General features: G+C 48.8%; 1 protein-coding gene and 1 long non-coding RNA gene across 2 annotated transcripts in view; both read right to left on the reverse strand.

Moving 5' to 3' along the window:
* LOC122372084 (dipeptidase 2-like) overlaps positions 1–23,149 on the reverse strand; it is a 156,894-nt gene that overhangs the window by 57,670 nt on the left and 76,075 nt on the right. The window contains exon 5 of the mRNA XM_043348959.1: positions 7,626–7,701. Within this exon, the coding sequence (XP_043204894.1) occupies positions 7,626–7,701 (76 nt within the window). The remainder of the gene's footprint in view (positions 1–7,625; positions 7,702–23,149) is intronic.
* LOC122372085 lies at positions 606–2,993 on the reverse strand. Its single transcript, XR_006254814.1, has 3 exons — positions 2,696–2,993; positions 2,111–2,262; positions 606–1,578 (listed from the first exon to the last, which is right to left on the reverse strand). It is a non-coding gene; the product is annotated as an uncharacterized LOC122372085 (long non-coding RNA).

Raw genomic sequence — 23,149 nt, forward strand, 5'->3', positions numbered from 1 at the left:
CTATCCACTCGCTCCTCGGCTAATTACTTCGACTGCCCGGCTCGGCCCGACCCTGCCCGGCCACCCTACCCGGAACAAATTGGACTCTGCGGGAGGTCGCGGGAGGGACCACAGCTTCAATGGGCCGCCCGACCCTTCATTAGGGGGCGCCACCGGACAGAAGAGTGTATACGGCGGCCAATGGGGATGTTCGCGCTAAGAGTTCCGAAAAGTCTCGCCAGGTGGCAGCACGGTATGCTTTGGACACAACGCGCCGGCCGGGCCGGGGATAACACTGCGGGCGGCGACGGCGGCCGACGCGCCGCGAACGGAAACTGCGTTTCATGTCTTTTTCAGGTTCATCATTTTGCTAAAATGAGTAGCTACAGTTGATTTCGATATTAGGAAGACAATGACGCGTGTGAAAGGCAAACTACTACATCGTCATTGAGCGGAAGGAAAGGCAGCTGATCGAATGGTCACCAAAAGCTACGGAGTACGAAAGATACGATGTTATCACATATTTTAACTTACACAGTTGAAATTAAAAATCTTATTACATTCAGACATATATTCACACGCATGAAACAATCGATTTACAGCACACATTCCATGACAAGAACGCATACCTACGGCCTTAAGTTGACTTCTAGCGCTCGTCACTGTCAGATAAGTCAATCACATCCCTGTAGTTTGTACAGACTATTGACTTAACCCTTCATCCGGCATGCGTCCATTCTGTTATGATGGGCAACGAATCACCGGCGATTTCTGCGTGGCTCTATATGACATCCTCGTCCGTTCCCCAGGTCAATTGGTTCGGTGACTTTCAAATTATAGCAGGCCCTTCCTCGGTCAGGCTTGATGGATCCACCGTCACTTTGCGCGGTACTTTTAAGACAGACTGTACCTTCTACCAACACGACTGACTGATTACAATCTGATGAGGGACAATATCTCATCGGTCTATCAGTTGAAGTTTAATGTTCAGCGACACAAGTGTGAAGGATGCCTGGAAAACTTGCAACAAACTAAGTAAACTAAGCTTGGCTTGTAGTGGGCACTAACTTGTAATAAAGAGGTACTTAATTAACAAATCCACAATGTTCTGTTCAGGCAAGTAGCCTTCACATATGAAGCATTGCTATGACTACTCTTCCAGAGCTGATTGATAGCTTTTGAAGGAAGGAGCTGAGTGGCTGAGCCCTACCATTCACCACTCAACAATTGCTTAAGGCATGCAGTTCTCTATCATTAGAAAATATCTGACAATTTGCTGGCTCTCATTTGTGTATGATGCAACACGCTTTGCATCAGTGATACTATGACACGAAATGTTGAACACTAGCATAGGTTGCAATGTAGATTAAAGGTGTCCCAGAAGCCAGAGCAAAAATTGACTCCTTAATCAACTTCATGATTGTGGCAAAACTCCACTGCTTGACTACACAGAGCACCAACTGTTTGCTCCTCTAAACTTTCACCAAAGGAAGTGTTGCTGATGTCATTTGTAGCAGCAGTGACACTGGTAACTTCAAATCACAGGATCTAGTAGCATCCATGCTCTTGAATCTGGATCTTATCAATGCAGCATTGCACCTGTGAATAAATGAAAAATGGCATAAGACAGTAGGGAAAGATCTTGGCAAGTCATAATGAGATACACATGTTTAACATGCATGGATAAAAGAACATTATATACTGAAGCAATTAGCAAAACATTGCAGTTTAAGCACAGTTGAAATCTGATATGATGATCTGGATACAGTGACATCATCAAACTTAGAGTACACAAAGTGAACTTTACACAAAGTATTTGCAATTTTGAAATGCACTTTTATTGCAGTTACCTACACAAATATTCTAGAAGGTGAAAAATTTATTTTAAAAAACAAAAAAAAACTTGCCCGTATTTAGTTGCTAAAAAAGCTGAGTGAATATTCTAAAATAGTGTTCACTTCAGTGTGAATCAAAGCTTAGAGTAAACAGTTATTTACCTGATGAAATGAAGATATTATATCAATAATGAGTTAGCTTTAGATGGTGATGAGAAAAAAACATTTTGCAAGAAAGGCTATCAGTTACTTCTGGATGATATACTGCAGTGCAAAAGCTGTTCACCAACTCCTACCTGGTCTTTCAGTGGGATCCCTCTGTATGCACCTCAGAACTTCATCCGCAGGGCTGGTTCCTTCATACGCAGGTCCTCTGCCTTCCTTGATTCCTCGGACTCCATCCTGACAACTCCGCACCAGTGACCAGAAGCATGATTGCACTGGGCATCTGTAACACCACGTAGGATTATCAATACTTATAACAATTCATAAATAGTAGGTAGCTTAGTGTTCTATTACATATACCTCCTGGTTGCTGGTGTAAAAATAGATCCTATTTGTCTTTTTCCATCATAACCTTTATCTGCATGCAATATCTTTGGTAACAGACAAAGTAGAACACTGCTAAAATGCTTGCAATGAATCTTATAAAAATGCATTGAATTTATAAATCATTCTCAGCAGCATGTATCATCTTTTAATGCCTCTCTCAAAGGGCAGGTCAATTTCCTATATTGATATGCCCATAAACTTATACAGGTAAATTACCTCATATGGGCATATACAAGATCCAGCTATGAGTTAAGTTAGACTATTTTATACTCTTAGTTAAGTTCGCCATAAAAAAATGTCTGGAAACGTGTTTACATCCATGGAATTACCGTTTGGAGTCGGTCTATCTTCGGCTTCTCGCCTCTCTTCGGCTACGTCAATTGAAGCCTTTCTAAGTCTCCTGTCCTTTGTAAACTTGCCTTTCCATGTTTGTGACACTTGCTGAATATAAATTCACAACCCATCTGAGCAAAATTCAAATCAATTGCTATCAAATTCACCGAAATTCAGTCCCTCGGAACGACACCGCACGGACTCCACACAGTGCAAAACACAGTGGCGCATTCGCCGCCACAGTTTCTGTGTCCAAAGAAGGCAGTGCTGCCACCTGGTGAGGAAATAAGCCGAACATCCCCATTTTCACACACATTTTACACACATATTGACAGAACACCGACTTAACAGGACCGACCTCAAAATGGCCCTAGGGCATGTTTAGAGGCCAAGGAACATGGCCCCGGTCTTGGAATTGTCAGGACCGGGTTTTCGGTCCTGACAGGGAAATCGGTCCTGTCGGGTCGGTGTGTATCCCGTCATCGGCCCTGACAAGTGAGTGCTTACACACGCACACACACACACACACACGCACACACGCACACACGCACACACGCACACACGCACACACGCACACACGCACACACGCACACACGCACACACGCACACACGCACACACGCACACACGCACACACGCACACACGCACACACGCACACACGCACACACGCACACACGCACACACGCACACACGCACACACGCACACACGCACACACGCACACACGCACACACGCACACACGCACACACGCACACACGCACACACGCACACACGCACACACGCACACACGCACACACGCACACACGCACACACGCACACACGCACACACGCACACACGCACACACGCACACACGCACACACGCACACACGCACACACGCACACACGCACACACGCACACACGCACACACGCACACACGCACACACGCACACACGCACACACGCACACACGCACACACGCACACACGCACACACGCACACACGCACACACGCACACACGCACACACGCACACACGCACACACGCACACACGCACACACGCACACACGCACACACGCACACACGCACACACGCACACACGCACACACGCACACACGCACACACGCACACACGCACACACGCACACACGCACACACGCACACACGCACACACGCACACACGCACACACGCACACACGCACACACGCACACACGCACACACGCACACACGCACACACGCACACACGCACACACGCACACACACACACACACACACACACACACACACACACACACACACACACACACACACACACACACACACACACACACACACACACACACACACACACACACACACACACACACACACACACACACACACACACACACACACACACACACACACACACACACACACACACACACACACACACACACACACACACACACACACACACACACACACACACACACACACACACACACACACACACACACACACACACACACACACACACACACACACACACACACACACACACACACACACACACACACACACACACACACACACACACACACACACACACACACACACACACACACACACACACACACACACACACACACACACACACACACACACACACACACACACACACACACACACACACACACACACACACACACACACACACACACACACACACACACACACACACACACACACACACACACACACACACACACACACACACACACACACACACACACACACACACACACACACACACACACACACACACACACACACACACACACACACACACACACACACACACACACACACACACACACACACACACACACACACACACACACATACACACTGAAAATCATATTCCCTCAGCAGAGAGAAAAATCATATTCAAAGACCCTCAGCAAAGACAAAATGAAAAATCACATTCCAAAATGTTACCACCAGGGCCTCGTTTCATTAAGCGAGTCCGTAACTTACGGCGTTTTTTGGTCTTGTATTGCAGGTGCATGTGAAGCGATGCCGTTAGTTTAAAATGTTTAATTTATTTATCTTGCAAGCAAGAATAGCAGGGAGAAGGGGAAATAAATTTATCGCTTCACATGCACTTGCAATACAAGACCAAAAAACCGGCGTAAGTTACGAACTCGCTTCAGGTGGTTGCCAAGAGGTACCGCTTGTGATATAGGAGGGTTTTCAACAATTTTCAGCTAAAGGCCTATCAGGAAAATTTTCTGAAAATTGACTTACAGAAATGACTCCGGGGGACAAGAGGGTTAAGCTCCTTTCACACACGAATTAACCCGGCAGGCGGTGGGCCTCCCGGCCACCTTCTACGCGGTGGGGGGGGGGGCATTTTTTGCCCCCCGTATCTCCGAAACTACTGGACGGATCCGGAAAATTAAAACAGCGTTCGATAGCTCTGTCAAATTTGTCGAACGAAACCAAATTTCATTGACGTCGGGGTCACCGATGACGTCACAGTTCAGGTCAAAGATAAAATGTTTCACCGTTCACGGGTCATCTAGGGAAAGCGCTATAACGCCGAGAAAAACACATTTTGTCGAAAATCAGCGATAGGGCGTCAGTTTTCTAGTACACATGTTGCTCTTAGAGGTCACTGGTCATACCAGGTCAGGTCACAGGTCAGGTCACCAAGGGTCACCACATGAACCCAACTTTACTAAGGTTGTGCGATGCATGTTTTATGGCCAGTTTTCATTTCCAACTCAATGGTGTTGGTTATAAGACCATCAGGTACGGTTTAGGTCACTTTCTGGTGGAGGCATAGGTGTAGCAACGTATCTCTTTGGTGAAGGATACCTTTCACCAAAGTTTTAGATTGGTGAAGGATCCTTCACCAATCTTGAGCAATGCAGGTGAGGGTCTTCACCAATGCTAGAACGACTGGGTTCGACGGTCGATCTAATGTTAAAAAAGAAAAGCAATGCCGAATGGGATGAACAAAAAGGCTAAAACGGCAACAGGTACCCAATTACTCCATCCTTTCAGTTATGAAGTGTTATGCCCACCTTCTTCACAATTCACGCCATTTAATAAACCAGTATAACGCCTTTTGGGGCGACTAACGGAGCGAGCGAGAGGGTGAGCTTTGCACGTGCGAAATTTCGACGGGGTACCTCCAGCTGACTTGTGCACGGCACCCTACTAACCGGTCTCTAGCGATGTGCCAAATTTGAGCACAATCGGCCCAGTCGTTCTCGAGATCTGGAAGCGGCACCCTGCACGTGCGCACGTGCAAAATGGGTCCCAACTGACTTTTGCACGGCACCCTACTAACCGGTCCCTAACTGTGTACCAAATTTGAGCGCCATCGGTCCAGCCATTCTCGAGATCTGGAATCGACCCCTGCACGTGCGCACGTGCAGCAGCACCCCAACTCTGGCACATGGATATGCATTGCCTAGTGGGTGCCTACCTACATGCCAACTTTCAGCGCAATCGGCTAAGTAGTTACCGAGATATTGCAACAATTACAAAAGTGACACTTCTTCGTTTTGCACGTGGCACGTGCATAAGGGGTCACCCACATGCATCGGGAATAGTCCAATACTTGGTAGAAGGAATGAAGCTACCCTACAAAAATTACCGCGTGTAAATCGGTCAAGTGGTTGCTGAGATATAAGCGTCGCAGAATCGTGACCACAGCCGGCCGGCCGGCCGGTCGGCCGGCCGCTCATACTCAGAAATTTCCGTTAATCTAAGGAAAGACTACGCTCGCTTCGCTCGCTCCGTAATGATAGGTAAAGTCGAAAACTGTATTGAGGTTGGTAAACGTGTAAATGTGTCTCAGTAAATGCCGTGAATATCAAAATATATTGGCTTGTTTTTACTCGTCGGAAAGTTGTAAGACTGGTCACGAAAAAAGAGCAGTGGAGCATACCTTTAGGTTCCAAAGGTATGCTTTGATAGTGGATACCTTTGGTAGGTATCCAAAGGTATGCTTGGATGCCTAAAAATTCAATTTTAGGCATGTACGCGTTAATTAGATGTTGGCGTTAATTAGATGATAATGGCGTGAGACATTTGCGAGAAAAAAACAGGAGTTGGCGAAATTTCCCCCCCCCTCCACAGCGGTAAGGTCCTGCACCTTCTCCGAAGGTTTAGGTGACTTCTCCGAAGGTTCAGGTGACATCCTTCACCAATATTTTTGGCGCTCCTACACCCATGGGTGGAGGTCAGGTCCAGGTCAGGTAAAAAAGGTCAAATTTCGAAGCTGTTAGTTTTGCATAAAATGGGTATTGATTCGATGCAGCTCGACACGAGGAGTCTAATGGTAGTCTTTGTTTTGCGCTGCGAGGTCTAGAATTGCTAAAAAATTGAGTTTGAAAATTTGACGTCATCAATTTTTGAAGTTTTTTCGCTATAACTTGGCCAAAAAAGAGGTATCCATCTCAAATTTGGTATGTAGATAGAAGGTGGTAGGGACTATCACATGTTTTCCGTTTTCTTTTAAATTCAAAGAACATTTTGGATTTTTCGGCTATTATATTCAAAAAATCTATTTTTTGATTATTCGGGGTCAAAATTCAAAAATTACAAAAATCCGAGATAACAACCTTGTAGGCCACTAAATTTTCCACCTTTTATGTCCGAAACATTTTTCTGTATCTCTAAAGCTGTAGGCCTGACAGCTCTTCCCGCGAAACCTTTTTTGGGTCGAAAATGGCAAAAATGACGTCACTCTGACGTCATTACCGGCCAACCTATCATAGCCTTTGGAAAAAACTTTGGTCACAATGTGCAATAGCTATTCATGGGAAGGTACTGAAAGTTTGGTGACGATCGGCGGAGCGGTTCTGGAGATATATCGAAAAAACTGAAGTGGGAGGGCAAAAAAATGCCCCCCCACCGCCTGGAAGGTAAATGCCGTTGAAGCCGGTGGTACTCACGAGTTAATGCCGTCGTAGCCGGCACCGATGCCCACGTGGTCCACGCCAGCAACTCTCCGTATGTGGTTTATATGCGCTAGAACACACAGAAAAAAAGCACAGTTGGTGCAACTGCAAAACCTGCTAAAAGAAAATGTTGAGTGGAAAATTTATGAGCGGATAGTATTTCGTCATAATTGATGGCATTACCATGATCTGATAGAGGTACAGTCCACTGATAAAGTATTTTGCTGTTTTATCAATTTCAACAGATATCTTTGACTGACGACTTTTAAATACGGAGTGATCCAGGAGTAGGCACAAAAAAGTTGTCCATTGGATGCAGTTTGAGCTCAGCAAGGGCGGATCCAGTGGGGGGGGGGCATAGGGGCCAAGCCCCCCCCATTTGGCGCTGTAAGGGGGGCCAACATATCTTTTGGCCCCCCTTTCATCCGTGTTGTTTCTCACAGCCGGCCAATTTTTCAGAACTATTTTCACCATTTTCATCGACGCTCAGGCCGAACATCAACTTTTTTGTTATAGGTAGGTAAATATGAACAGAGATTTACGCACGAACGCAATTCAGCGTGCAGGCAACCAGCTTATGCAGCACAGACGACTTTATTTTCGACTTTATGTCCGTTTGGCCGTAACTGCAAGGCGCCGAGGCTGGCCGCTGCAGCGCTGGCTTCTATTTGTCCATGTTCTGCTGGAAGGTAGCCCAAAGATACTCGATCAGGATTAGAGTCCGGATGGTAGCCGGTTAATATCTTCAGAATTCCGGCAGGCTCGATTTGGACAACCGCCTGGACATTGGTAGAGCAATGAGCTGGCGCGCCGTCCTGCATGAAAATGCGTGTTGACCTGTCATCCACCGTCGAGGCCATGCGTCGACTAAGAACTGAGCCGCTGGAGGCTATTGTTGGTAATGGGCCTCAGTGAACTCTTCTAACATCTAGCGTCTCATGGTCCTGTCTGGAGGTGGGATTGTCCTTGAGTGTAAGCAGCTTTGCCAAATTATTCAACAATTGACCACTGTTCCTGGCCGCCATTTCAATGCGATTTCTGCCCCTGGCCAAATGGTGGGCGAATGCCCGATCTCGGACAATCAGCAACACTGCCAGCAGCCGTATGCTTATCCCACCAGTGCGGGACTGCAAGCAGGCAGATGTCCCAACTGACTAGAAATAACACGCTGTGTTATTTTGGCCTGAAGTATGTCGACTGTCTGGTTCAGCTCCCCGAGAAAGAAATTCCTTACCTTCATTTTGCCTTCATTTTGCGACGCGGTCATTCGGGGGGGGGGGGTGAATCTGTGTATAACTTTCATTATAGCTCGGTGACCCATGGCCCGAGGTTCGGTCGCGGCCTCATCTTCCGCGGCCAAGGACCGTGCAATGCAAGGGTGCAGCCAAAATATTTATTCCTTAGGGGTAGAAACGATTAGAAACCGGATAAGTGTTGTCACAGGTAGAGGACAACACTTTTGCCGGACCGTGCATAAGACCACCCTGCAAATTCTCTTCAATCGGCTTTGATCCAGCAAAAATAGTCACGCGTTAAGGCTGAGCTACACTATGCGTGACCGTCCAGGAAATTACGTGCGTGATCTGCAGATCCGTGATTGCGAGACTCCCTTGACATCGGTTTCTGCGATTTTCCAGAATTTCCGTGAATTATTGTATTCTTACGTAATAATAACAACTGACCAGTAAAACGCCTTTTGGGCGAAGGACGAGCGAGCGAGATAGTGAGCCCTGCACGTGCGGAAGGGCGAGAGGGTACTTCCAACGGACTTGTGCAAAGCACCCTTCTAACCGGTTGCTAGCGGTGTGCCAAATTTGAACGCAATCGGCCCAGCCGTTCCTGAGATCTGGAAGCGGCATTCTGCACGTGCGCACGTGCAAATGGGGTCCAAACTGACTTTTGCACGGCACCCTCCTAACCGGTCCCCAACCGTGTACCAAATTTGAGCGCAATCGGCCCAGCCGTTCTCGAGATCTGGAAGCGCCCCCTGCACGTGCGCACGTGCAGTAGCACCCTAACCGCAACACATGGGAATGCATTGCCTGGTGGGTGCCTACCTGTATGCCAAGTTTCAGCGAACTCGCCCCAGTAATTACCGAGTTATTGAAATGGGAACAAATTTGACACCTCTTATTGTTGTATTTTGCACGTGCACTGGGGGTCACTCACATAGATCAAGAGTATCCGACCTTTGGTAGAAGGGATGCAGCTACCCTATAAAAATTACCGCAAGACAATCGCTCAAGCCGCTGCTGAGATATGGGCCTCTCAAAATCACTACTTTTGCAAAACTGCTTGAACACCCTTGACTTTTCACGTGGCACGTGCCACGACGGTCACTGAGATGTATCAAAAGTAGTCAATTACGGGGTAGAAGGGATGGCGCTACCCAGCAAAAAAGACCGCAGGGCAATCGGTCCAGCGGTTGCTGAGATATAAGCCTCTCAAAAGCGTTACAGGCCGGGTCGGGCCGGGCCGGGCCGGGCCGCTCATACTGAGATTTTTCCCTTATATTGAAAAGCCTTCGCTTCGCTCGCTGCGCTCGCTCGCTCGTAATAAATGGTTTCGCAACAAACGCTTAAGTTTGCTCTCTTCTATACTATTTTATTAATAATTAATTTATTTTGTTAAAGGGACTATCCCACCTTCTAAAATGTTGTTAACACGCGCACTGCAGGGGGGGGTTGTTTTCAACCCCCCCTGTGGTTTTTCGCAAATCGCGAGAAAACGGCGGCGCGTAGCGCCGCCAAATTTTGCATACCTGTTCTCCCAACTTTTGCACACCTTGAGTAAAAATTTTGACCCCAGGTGACCTATGGTCAGGTCACCAGGTCAGGTCAAGTGACCCTACCTCGAAACGTAAATTTCGAAGTTTGCAATCCCACCAAGCCCACAGTTGTTGAGATATGATCTTGAAACCCACAGGAAATAGTAAAGTCATCACGAGCTACAACTTGTATATCTAGGAATTTTTATATCGATGACCTAAGGTCAGGTCATTTTTGCGACCGGCCCATTATAAGTCAATGGGAGAAATTTCAACTTACTCTGAATGCCATCCTATGACTTCAATACGCTCAGGATCATAGTATTACAGGTCCCTGTTGGTGATTTCACCGAAACATATCACTTATGACCTTTGGAAGGTGATCTCCAGGTCATCTTAGGTCACCTGAGGTCACCAGCGGTTTTTCTTCAATAACTTGAGATTGAATAGAGATAGAGACTCCGTTCGACGTTTATCGTGTTTTTCTCGTCAATGCGGATCGAATGATATGCAACATGACCTATTTCGGTCAGGTCATGACCTTGACCTGAGGTCAATTTTTCAACTTGACCTTTCGAGGTCATATCATATATCATTCAATGCGCCTTGACGAGCTAAGAACGATGGCGTTCGAATCGATCCTCTGTCTTGTGTGCAAGACAAGTTATTCAAGAAAAACTACCGCGAAATTCCTGTTGTGAAAATCGTAACATTTTGTCTTCGGTGACCTCTGGTGACCTCGTTTTTGACCTGACCCAAAAATGATCTTAGTATTTCTTGTAGATCTCATCTCAACCTATCCAACGCCGTTTACCGCTTGTCGCTACGTTGCGCCGTTTTCGAGATTTCAGGGGGGGTTGTTTTCAACCCCCCCCCCCTGCAGTTCGTGTTCGGCTCAGACCCGCTGCAGTGCGCGTGTTAAAACCAGTTAAATTGTGCCCGACTTTATAGATTGGATGACCAGGAACACGGTTCTGGCATTTATTTTTCATTAAACATCTTAGGCTTCCCATATTCCAAATACAAACTTTCAACTATGTGACGTCACAGCCCAAAATTACCTCCTTCCCCAGGCCACATTACTGTCATAAAGCTGATTCTTTTTACTCTGTAGGCACCACAACAAAGTTCAGGCCAAGTTTTAAGCGATTTTTCAACGAACAAACCCATTTAAATCAGAATGACTAAACGAGGTGACGTCACACTAACGGTCGCTCCATGTTGAAGATAGGGCCTTGCACAAGGCCCATTTTCAAATGAAGGGAACGAATTTCTTCAACACCAAGAGGCCGTGGGGGTTGCAACCTGAACCTAGATAGATAGTGGTTTCTGAACCTCGCCGCAAACTTGGCTATCTCAACTCAAACCCCATGTTAAAGGTGGGATAGTCCCTTTAATAAAACATCAGAAACACATGAAAATTAAAGAAACAATTATCAATTACGTCACTTGGATTCATACGCTGCGCCACCAAGTGCGCCAACAACTATCTCATGTCACGCAATCTCTCAGACTCTGCAAAAAAGTTCGTAGCTCTGAACTTTATATCGGTACGGAACATCCTGACCGTCCTGACTATGCGGCATTTCCTGTACTGAACATCCGGGATTTCCTTGACTGAATCTGCGTGACCACAGTGTAGCCGACCCCGTGTATTTCTTATCAGCTGAACTTGGCCTGCGTATCGATTTTCTGCAAAACCCGCAAACTCGCAGATTGCGTCCTAGGTCATCTAAAATAATAGCGTTTTAGGCAAGCTGAATTTACTTTTCGTGAAGTTTTTTGACTGCATGTTTTTTGGTAAAAGCTTCTCAGATCATCATTTCATGTAATATGGACACATAAACACTCGGTGCACATATCAGTATAAACACAGACAAACACATATAATTGACCTTGACCTAACTTGACCTGAAATGACCTCAGCAGCAAAATTATGGTCGGGTAGTGTTCCAAAGAGGTTCTAGCTGGCTTGCCACCAGAAAACGGCATCGTCATCGGTATATGATAAGCAGCGCACTTGATATCCAACGGTGACCCAAAACAGCAACATTTTTTAGTTTGACCTGACCTGGAAGGTCAATGACTGACCTGAGAAGGTGAAACTGGGTATCATTGGATTCGTCTCTTCCCTAAGAATCTTTTTGGTCTTAACCGCGAAGCTCTATCTCCAACAGGAACGAAATGGCGCGGGGGGGGGGGTGGCAACCACCCCCCACCCCCCATGTGCGTTCTAGGATGGGAAAATGGTATGTGCGGGCGAGGGTAAACACCCCCCCCCCAAAAAAAAAACCCTTAATATTGACCTAGGGCCCACCTCCCTACGCTCACCCTGCCAGAGCGTTGCGGGCCCGTCGTCCGCCGTCTACCGTCGCGATGCACCCTGAGCTCCTGCGATGTATGATCGTGCTTGCCGTCGCCCGTCTGCTGGTGTTGGCCGCCGCCCCGGCACCCGCCCCGCCCTACGCCCGGTGCACGCGTACCGGCGGCGTTCCGGCGGATGACCAACTCAGTTGGTGACATACCAGGGAAATAAGCTAAAATTAGAGCGCTCTATTTATTGCTCCTGCCCCATGTTGAAGAGATACCCCTAAAAGCGTGATCTTTTATCGGCCCTTACGCAGCAAGGCAGTACTTCTCAGACCGGTGGGTGGTATCAATAGAAAGAGAATGCGTCAAAGATTAACATGAATTAATTAAGATAACATTAAAATGTTAATTAAGCGTGGAAATTAGTCCCAAACATAAGCTAATTATTGCTCCTACCTCGGCGACGGCGCTCCCCGCAGTCAGCGGAGAAGCTAAAATAAAAGCCACCATCCTCCTCCGTAAGTCAATTTTAGAGCGGCCGAGTGGGCCGATGCGGGGCAACCAAACTGAGGTGAGACGTGGCTAGCAATTGCAAACCGCCATAAAAATCAATATCTTAAGACGTACAATATGGGATGATTACTCTGAAGCTGGAGTGAAAGCATGAGTAGATTGCAAGAAACGAAATGCATGGATTGGTTGAATTATGTACAATAGGCACAGCCCAGATGAAGCCATTTCTATGATGTTGACATTTGACATAACCCTTCCTCTCCTCACCTATGACCTAAGTGCATTGGCAGTTACCGGCATAGTTTTTGAGCACGAGTGTAATTCGCCATCGGACCGCAATGCATGTTGCTAGGCTGCTACAATTACAACGAACATACGAATACTGCCTTCATTTGTAGATGTTTGTTTTTTAGGCGGTCTTTGACGTACAAGGGGGCATACCTGTCGACAACTTGAGTTTCTCCGAATTTCAAAAACTCCCAGAATTTCAATTCCTTATGCACTGTTGTAGGTACAGCTATGTTCACAAGTTTTCGTTTCCTCCTGTTCTAAAAAGGATGATATTTGTCGATTTCGTGCGTCGCTGATAGGAGGGTGCGTTTAATAATTAGGCCCAACGCTTTCTGCATCAGCGAGTACCTTCAAAAGGGAACAACAGTTTCCATTTATTACGGACGCCATTTAATTGCGTCCCAGAAAAGCTATTTCTGGCACCTAAAAGCTGACTCGCCCCAAAATTGGTCCTCAGCACCTATTTGGTGGATACCAGCACCAATCATAGAAAATGACCTTAATTAGCTGTTTCTGGCACCTATTCATCGGTACGCCTTACTCTTTTTTCTGAATCTGGCACCTAAATGCTGAGCGTAGCACCAATCTAGTAGAAAAATGAACTACTGGCTGGTAGAATCATGTTGTTCTGGTATAATGACCCCTGGAGTCTAGCCTAAAGGTTGCCAGTGCAGCTACACTCTAAGACAGCCCCGCAGTGATCTCAGCATTGTATATGACGTTTAAGTAAGCAAATAATATTAATTTGTTCGAAAAAACAATGTCCTTTAAATATTTAAAAGTATTTATTTGTAATGCTTAAAGGGAAACATTTTTGTGAGTAATTGTCTCGATTTTGACCATTAAAACGGGTATTGTATTTTTTGACGTCATCAAATAGCTCCAAAAAAGAAATGTAATGTTTTCATTCCGTTCAAGGCCGCTGAAGAAACGCGGGATCTTGCGTGGGACATTGTCCGTTGTTTGCCGCGCAGAGTTGTGCCGTGGTTGTGCCTTTTTCATCCGTTTCTTACGTATGGCATATGTGTGCATGAAGCTTTGATTTTGTTTTTGGTTATTGTGTGGCCGGTGAGTCAAACGCCCCTGTAGAAACCGGATGCTGCCTTTGATCGAGATGGAGTCAGACGATGATTGCAGAAAGCTAATAATATTGAAAAGAGGGCCGGTTGCGTGGCATGTCTGTTCAGAGTTGACATTTTGCTTTACTCCAGTTTATGACCTGAGAGCCTGGCTGGAAGTGACGGATCCAAACTTTTCACGTTAAAATGGCTGAGGGTGTAATAATCTCTTAGTCTCTACATAGCGGGCTGGTATAGGAGCGTCTTGCTACCTTGCACCATAGCTGGCTAGTGATTCTCTTTTGGCTAGAAATGGCATTAATCATTATCTCCACTGGCGAAAATGGCACTTGACATCACCGAATGCAACGTTCATGTTGTTAGGATACATAAAATCAGGAAGATTACGCGAATTAGGTAGGCAAACGTGGAATAAAATAGGTGCTAGATGTTTTGGTTTTGGTGCTGAATCAGCAAACAGCAAATACGGAGTTCAACTAGACGATCTGGCAACTTTAGGCTGTGTGGAAGCAATTAGGTGCCAGATTCAGATATTAGGGTCGAATAAGCATTTTGGGGCTGATCAGCAATTAGGTGCCAGAAACAGCTTTTTAGGGACCAGAAACAAATATTCCCCATTTATTACACTATGGGACATGTGACAAAATGACCACTGGAACACGCATGAAACGGAGCTCATATTCCTAAAAATGTCTACAATCACTTGTTTTTTGACACTATTAGCAAATACCATCTCAAGTTAGGTGGTTGACAGACAGTCAATGGAGATCTGGGGAGACTGAGTGATGCCAATTCACCACTTAACTGATAATGAGGGCCGAGGGGAGAGAAACATGCAACATGCACAACTGACAACTTGACAAGTGACAAAACACTACCACTATTGCGCAGTGCACAACAAATTAGGTACAGCAGCCAGCCCAAAAAATACTTTTGGTGGCTAATTGCAAAACAAGTCAATAATAAATGTCTTAGTTGCAGCTGAACACTGCACAATGATCACACTGTTCACGCATTGAGTGAGATGCCACAGGTGGTTTGAATCACACATTGGTACAACTGCAAATCTGAAGTGTTGTCATGAGGTTCATGCCTCCATGATCACAGCACTTTGGTTGTGGTTGGCATAACACTTGTAGTCTGCAGAGTTCCACATGAACTGCAGACACCTCATCTGGTGGTCTTCATGCTGCTCAACTTCTTCAGGAGGCAAATGTCGACCACCCAGCGGAAGCATGGTCCTGCAGAAAGGAAAGGTAATGCATAAGGTACAAACATTATCTGCTGAAACAGCCCCTTCTGTTGGCTGTTATTAAACTTTTAACATAACATAACAACAAGTATTCCATGTATATTACATTTGTTGAAGTAAAATACTGCCGGCTATTTCAAAACCAGAAAATGAAATTATACTGTGGCATAATTCACATGCTCAGCTATCAGTATCAAATAATAAATTAATTTAAAATTTGGCATATTCTAAAAAACACATTCATAGAATATTCTACTTCACGTCACAAGGATTCACAATCTTTCTGTTGGGTGTTTGATTGACGCATTAACTAAGTTTGTCTTAGGTTTTATTATTGCAAAAAATTCATATTGCATTATTGTATCAATTCAAAATACTGCCAGCAATAACAAAACAAGAACATGAACTGTCTATGAGCAAGCCGCCTTTCCTAAAAATGGGTTACTTTGAAAAGAATTCTAGTTTCTTTTAAGAAAAGGAGAAATGATTATCAGGTACTTATCAGAAAACCACTCAACCAGCAAGTGGCTGGGTGGTTTCACAGCAAACATCAAGCCAAAACATATACTTATATTTATCTAACAATTGAGCCATTTGACTACTACAAGGATATGTGAGCAAAATAAGGATCCAATTATCCAATGTTGACTTCCTTGCAAAGTTTATGCCTTATTTTATGAAAATGTGTCACTAGAATATGATACTTATCATCGAATATTATTTAATTTACGATTTATTTCGATCGAAACGCACATGAAGTCCCGCGCCATTTTCGTCGACGATGAATTTGATCGTGTTTCATGAAGAGATTATGGGTTTCAATGGTCTTTCAAAGCAATAATTTGATTAAAAATTGGTAGGAAATCATATAAAGCTGGTTCAAATGGCCATCAACCATTTAAAACACCGAAAATACTCACAACTCCGTCCCGACGACCACGCAGCACCGCGCATGCTACACTACTGGCACAATGCCAAAACTGCTGTCACAGCAGAAATATTTTTTTTTTCTCGATTGCAATTGTGGAATTATTTATTAAACAGAAGATGATCTTTCCGAAAAACCGACTGATTTCATACACAGATGCATGGAAAATAAAAAAATCCCGGTAAGTTTATTTGTATTGTTTTGTCGATTTTGACATGCTCCTAGTTTGCACTTTGCAGCCATATTTCGATATGTTCTACAGGGAGTTCAGAATTATTTCAGGACCAATCTTTTCCTCGTTCATTTTCCCGTCGATCATGAAATTTTTAGAGCGAAACAATTAGTTTCCAGGCGGTCCGAGCGGTTTTCGTGAGATGGGTGCAAAAATCGGCGTCATTTTTAGAGCCTCGACACCAGCTCAACACAGGACCCTATGGGAGACGGTGAAGTAGCGGAAGCAATAAATAGAGCGCTCTAATTTTAGCTTATTTCCCTGGTGTGTCACCGACTGAACTGAGGGTGCGTGCGCATGACGGCCGTCCGACCAGCCGGGCCCGACCCTCCACCCCACTAGCTCGCGCCCTGCATCAGGTCACGACCCCGCCTGGGGCGGTGACCGGCCCTGACAGGGGTGCGGCCGGCCCGCCGCGGCGTGGGAAGAGGAGCAGGAGGCGGGGAAAGAGGGGCGGACGAGTCTGGCGGACTTCACCGCGGCCCTGACAGCTCTACATCGGGGCGATCAACGTGCAGAGCTTGAAACCAAAGCTGCTGTCACTTCGACAGGACATAGACGAGCATGGGTACGATGTCATCGTGTTGACAGAGACATGGATGCGACAAACGACACCCAACCGACTTGTGCCCATCCCGGGCTACCAGCTACAGCGGCGAGACCGACCCGACCGCAGGGGCTACGGCGGTGTGGCCATAGCAGCGCGGGAGTCACTCGAAGTGACAACCGTTGAGCGGCCCGGCCAGCCTGTGGCCGGCTCTAAGCTGGAGAGTCTGTGGGCACAGATTCGGGCCGGCTCCCACCGAGTTATGGTCTGCGCTGTTTACCGGCCGCCGGGGCTGACCCAGGCGCAGGTGACGGCGGACCTGGACGAGCTGGAGGAGCAGCTCCAGTACGTCCGGACCCGCCACAGCGGACCGGTGGTGATAGCGGGAGACATTAACATCAACGTCCGTAGCGACACGACCGCCAGCGCCAGATTCCGACAGCTGCTTCACACCTACTCCCTGCAACAACACGTCACTGACCCCACCTTCCGATCGTCCGGCTCCACAATCGACGTTATCTGCACCAGTCACGGCGTGACCCGGGCTGGAACCCTCCACTGCGACTACAGTCCCCACAACTGGACCCGTGCGCTGATACCCGTGCCTGACTACAGGCCGAAGTAATGTGCGGTGACGGCGCGGTGCTGGTCCCGTCTAGACAGTAACGAGGTGAACGGGCTGTTGAGTGCGGTGGATTGGGACCCGGTTTACGCTAGTGATGATGCTGGGGTTCAGTGGGACTATTTACTAACGGTGACGCGCCCTATTTTGGACCATGTGGCCCCCCTCAGACGACGCCGAGTGCACAGCCCGTCGGCACCGTTCGTGAGTGACCACACCAAGACGATCATGTCTAGACGACGTGCGGCGCTTCGGGAGCACGATCGTCAGACCTACAAGGACCTGAATCGACAGGTGCAATCTGCTATTCGCCGCGACACAAGGGAGGAGCTGGACCGGCGGCTGCGGGCGGCGCGACCGGGTGACATGTGGCATGTGATCCGGCCTGTAATTGGGTCCCGGCGGTCTGCCCAAGCCGCCCCCAGCGCTGATGCGGACGCCCTAAACCGATTCTTCGTGAGTGTGGGCATGGACGCGGCCCGCCAGGTGGACTCGTCCGGGCCTGACCTGCCGGTCCGCCTACCTCGGGTGAACACCGGCAGGTTTCAGCTGTCACCCATCTCACCCGACGACCTGTGCCGTGTTGTGGCCCGCATGCGGAACTCTGCAGCGTGTGGCTCGGATGGGCTGTGCATCCGATTTATCAAAATATGTCTACCGTCGCTCTGTCACGTCATCACACACATTGTAAATACTAGCATTCCCTCGCATCATGTTCCGGATTCATGGGAGATGACTCTTGTTCACCCGATCCAAAAGTCTTCCAAATCTACGGACGCGACCAACTATCGTCCCATTTCGATACTACCAACAATCGCAAAGATCATCGAGCGCGTAGCTTACGAGCAACTTTCTCACTACTTTACTACTCATCATTTGTACTCACCAAACCAGCATGGCTTTAGATCCAATCACTCGACCGACACCGCGCTTTTATCTGTAACTGACCACGTTTTTTCCTCCATGGACCGCAGTGAAATTACGCTCCTATGCCTTCTCGACTGCTCTAAGGCCTTCGATGTGATTCAGCACGACCGTCTACTTCGCAAACTTGAGCTACATATATGGTGTTGACACTCGCTGGTTTGAGAGCTACCTGGCTGGCCATTATCGACGTGTGCAGATAGGGGACCGGGCCATTATCAGCGTGTGCAGATAGGGGACCGGGCCTCTGTCATATCGGATCGTGTGCAGATAGGGGACCGGGCCTCCGGATGCTCTGTCATATCGGATCGTGTGCAGATAGGGGACCGGGCCTCCGGATGCTCTGTCATATCGGATCGTGTGCAGATAGGGGACCGGGCCTCGGGATGCTCTGTCATATCGGATCGTGTGCAGATAGGGGACCGGGCCTCGGGGTGCTCTGTCATATCGGATCGTGTGCAGATAGGGGACCGGGCCTCGGGATGCTCTGTCATATCGGTTCGTGTGCAGATAGGGGACCGGGCCTCGGGGTGCTCTGTCATATCGGATCGTGTGCAGATAGGGGACCGGGCCTGACCGGGCCCCCGGATGCTCTGTCATATCGGATCGTGTGCAGATAGGGGACCGGGCCTCCGGATGCTCTGTCATATCGGATCGTGTGCAGATAGGGGACCGGGCCTCGGGATGCTCTGTCATATCGGATCGTGTGCAGATAGGGGACCGGGCCTCGGGATGCTCTGTCATATCGGATCGTGTGCAGATAGGGGACCGGGCCTCCGGATGCTCTGTCATATCGGATCGTGTGCAGATAGGGGACCGGGCCTCGGGATGCTCTGTCATATCGGATCGTGTGCAGATAGGGGACCGGGCCTCCGGATGCTCTGTCATATCGGATCGTGTGCAGATAGGGGACCGGGCCTCGGGGTGCTCTGTCATATCGGATCGTGTGCAGATAGGGGACCGGGCCTCGGGATGCTCTGTCATATCAGATCGTGTGCAGATAAGGGACCGGGCCTCGGGGTGCTCTGTCATATCGGATCGTGTGCAGATAGGGGACCGGGCCTGGCCGGGCCCCCGGATGCTCTGTCATATCGGATCGTGTGCAGATAGGGGACCGGGCCTCCGGATGCTCTGTCATATCGGATCGTGTGCAGATAGGGGACCGGGCCTCGGGATGCTCTGTCATATCGGATCGTGTGCAGATAGGGGACCGGGCCTCGGGATGCTCTGTCATATCGGATCGTGTGCAGATAGGGGACCGGGCCTCCGGATGCTCTGTCATATCGGATCGTGTGCAGATAGGGGACCGGGCCTCGGGATGCTCTGTCATATCGGATCGTGTGCAGATAGGGGACCGGGCCTCCGGATGCTCTGTCATATCGGATCGTGTGCAGATAGGGGACCGGGCCTCCGGATGCTCTGTCATATCGGATCGTGTGCAGATAGGGGACCGGGCCTCCGGATGCTCTGTCATATCGGATCGTGTGCAGATAGGGGACCGGGCCTCGGGATGCTCTGTCATATCGGATCGTGTGCAGATAGGGGACCGGGCCTCGGGATGCTCTGTCATATCGGATCGTGTGCAGATAGGGGACCGGGCCTCGGGATGCTCTGTCATATCGGATCGTGTGCAGATAGGGGACCGGGCCTCGGGATGCTCTGTCATATCGGATCGTGTGCAGATAGGGGACCGGTCCTCCGGATGCTCTGTCATATCGGATCGTGTGCAGATAGGGGACCGGGCCTCGGGATGCTCTGTCATATCGGATCGTGTGCAGATAGCGGACCGGGCCTCCGGATGCTCTGTCATATCGGATCGTGTGCAGATAGCGGACCGGGCCTCCGGATGCTCTGTCATATCGGATCGTGTGCAGATAGGGGACCGGGCCTCGGGATGCTCTCGTGTGCAGATAGGGGACCGGGCCTCGGGATGCTCTGTCATATCGGATCGTGTGCAGATAGGGGACCGGGCCTCGGGATGCTCTGTCATATCGGATCGTGTGCACTGTGCAGATAGGGGACCGGGCCTCGGGATGCTCTGTCATATCGGATCGTGTGCAGATAGGGGACCGGGCCTCGGGATGCTCTGTCATATCGGATCGTGTGCAGATAGGGGACCGGGCCTCCGGATGCTCTGTCATATCGGATCGTGTGCAGATAGGGGACCGGACCTCGGGATGCTCTGTCATATCGGATCGTGTGCAGATAGGGGACCGGGCCTCGGGATGCTCTGTCATATCGGATCGTGTGCAGATAGGGGACCGGGCCTCGAGATGCTCTGTCATATCGGATCGTGTGCAGATAGGGGACCGGGCCTCCGGATGCTCTGTCATATCGGATCGTGTGCAGATAGGGGACCGGGCCTCGGGATGCTCTGTCATATCGGATCGTGTGCAGATAGGGAACCGGGCCTCCGGATGCTCTGTCATATCGGATCGTGTGCAGATAGGGGACCGGGCCTCGGGATGCTCTGTCATATCGGATCGTGTGCAGATAGGGGACCGGGCCTCCGGATGCTCTGTCATATCGGATCGTGTGCAGATAGGGGACCGGGCCTCGGGATGCTCTGTCATATCGGATCGTGTGCAGATAGGGGACCGGGCCTCCGGATGCTCTGTCATATCGGATCGTGTGCAGATAGGGGACCGGGCCTCGGGATGCTCTGTCATATCGGATCGTGTGCAGATAGGGGACCGGGCCTCCGGATGCTCTGTCATATATCGGATCGTGTGCAGATAGGGGACCGGGCCTCCGGATGCTCTGTCATATCGGATGCCCTTCTCAACCCTATTGGCACCTATCAAGGCTCAGCACTGGGGCCGCTTCTGTTCACTGTGTACATACGTAAATGACCTACCGCTATACACAGAGCACCAGGTACGGGTAGTGCAATACGCGGACCACATCCAGGTGGCGGTCTCTGGTGGGACCGGTGACGTCGGCTCCCTGGTTCAGCTCATGGAACACAACCTGGCTCTTCTTCCTCGATGGTTTGGCAAGAACGGCATCAAAATTAACGCACAAAAAAAAAACAGTTTGTCATTCTCGGCTCGCGGCAAAACACCCAACGCCTCCCACCTGTCAGCATCAGATTCATGGACGCCGATGTCGCCGGTTCCGCCACGGTCCAAAACCTGGGTGTTACATTTGACAGTCACATGACCTTCGCCCCGCATGTGGACAGAGTGGTACAGCTATGCACTGGCATGCTCTGTGGGCTGAGTCACAGCCGTCACAGCCTTCCCAGGTCAACCCTGATCACTCTCGTGCAGGGGCTAGTGATTGCACGCATCATTTATTGTATAGAGGTATATGGAACCTGCAACACTACCCAGATGAAGCGTGTACAGAAACTGCTCAACTTCGCCGCACGCGTCATATCTGGCCGCAGAAAGTTTGATCACATAAGCGACGTTCTTACCGGACTCGACTGGTTAACTGCCAAAAACATGTACCTGTATCACAGTCTTAGCCTCTTGAAGCGCATTTTAACAACATCAGAGCCCGAGAGCATTGCCATTCATCTAGTCACGCGTGGCGAGATTCATCACCGCGTCACGCGGAACACCGACCACCTAGTCACCCCAGTGATCCGATCCGAGACGGGCGGGCGTCGTTTCAGACATTCGATCGTGTCTGCTTACAACGACCTGCCCTCGGACTTACGACGGCTGTCGACCAACCAATTTAAAAGGGAGCTGAAGCAGCATCTGTTAGCAAAGCAGCGGGGCGGAGTCGGCTAGGTGTGTTGTTTCGTGATCTGACGACTGCGACGAGTAAGGCTGGTATGTTTTGTATGTCGTGTGAGCGTGAGTGCTGGATGACTGTATTCTGTCTTTTAATATGCTGACATCTGGGTACGGAATAGCCATGTTACTATGTGGATGTGCCCTACGACGTAAATACATACATACATACATACATACAAATTTGGTGTTTCTAGGTGCCATAGGAGCCAATCGCGAGGGGGGGTCGCATCGACCCCCCCCCCCTGCCAGGCCGTGTTATGAAAAATGACCTGCCAGGGCGGGAGTTAAAACGTATTTTGAAAAT

This window comes from Amphibalanus amphitrite, unplaced genomic scaffold (genome assembly GCF_019059575.1).
Source record: "Amphibalanus amphitrite isolate SeventyFive unplaced genomic scaffold, NRLGWU_Aamphi_draft 001313F_arrow, whole genome shotgun sequence".
In the NCBI taxonomy this organism is placed as follows: Eukaryota; Metazoa; Arthropoda; class Thecostraca; order Balanomorpha; family Balanidae; genus Amphibalanus; species Amphibalanus amphitrite.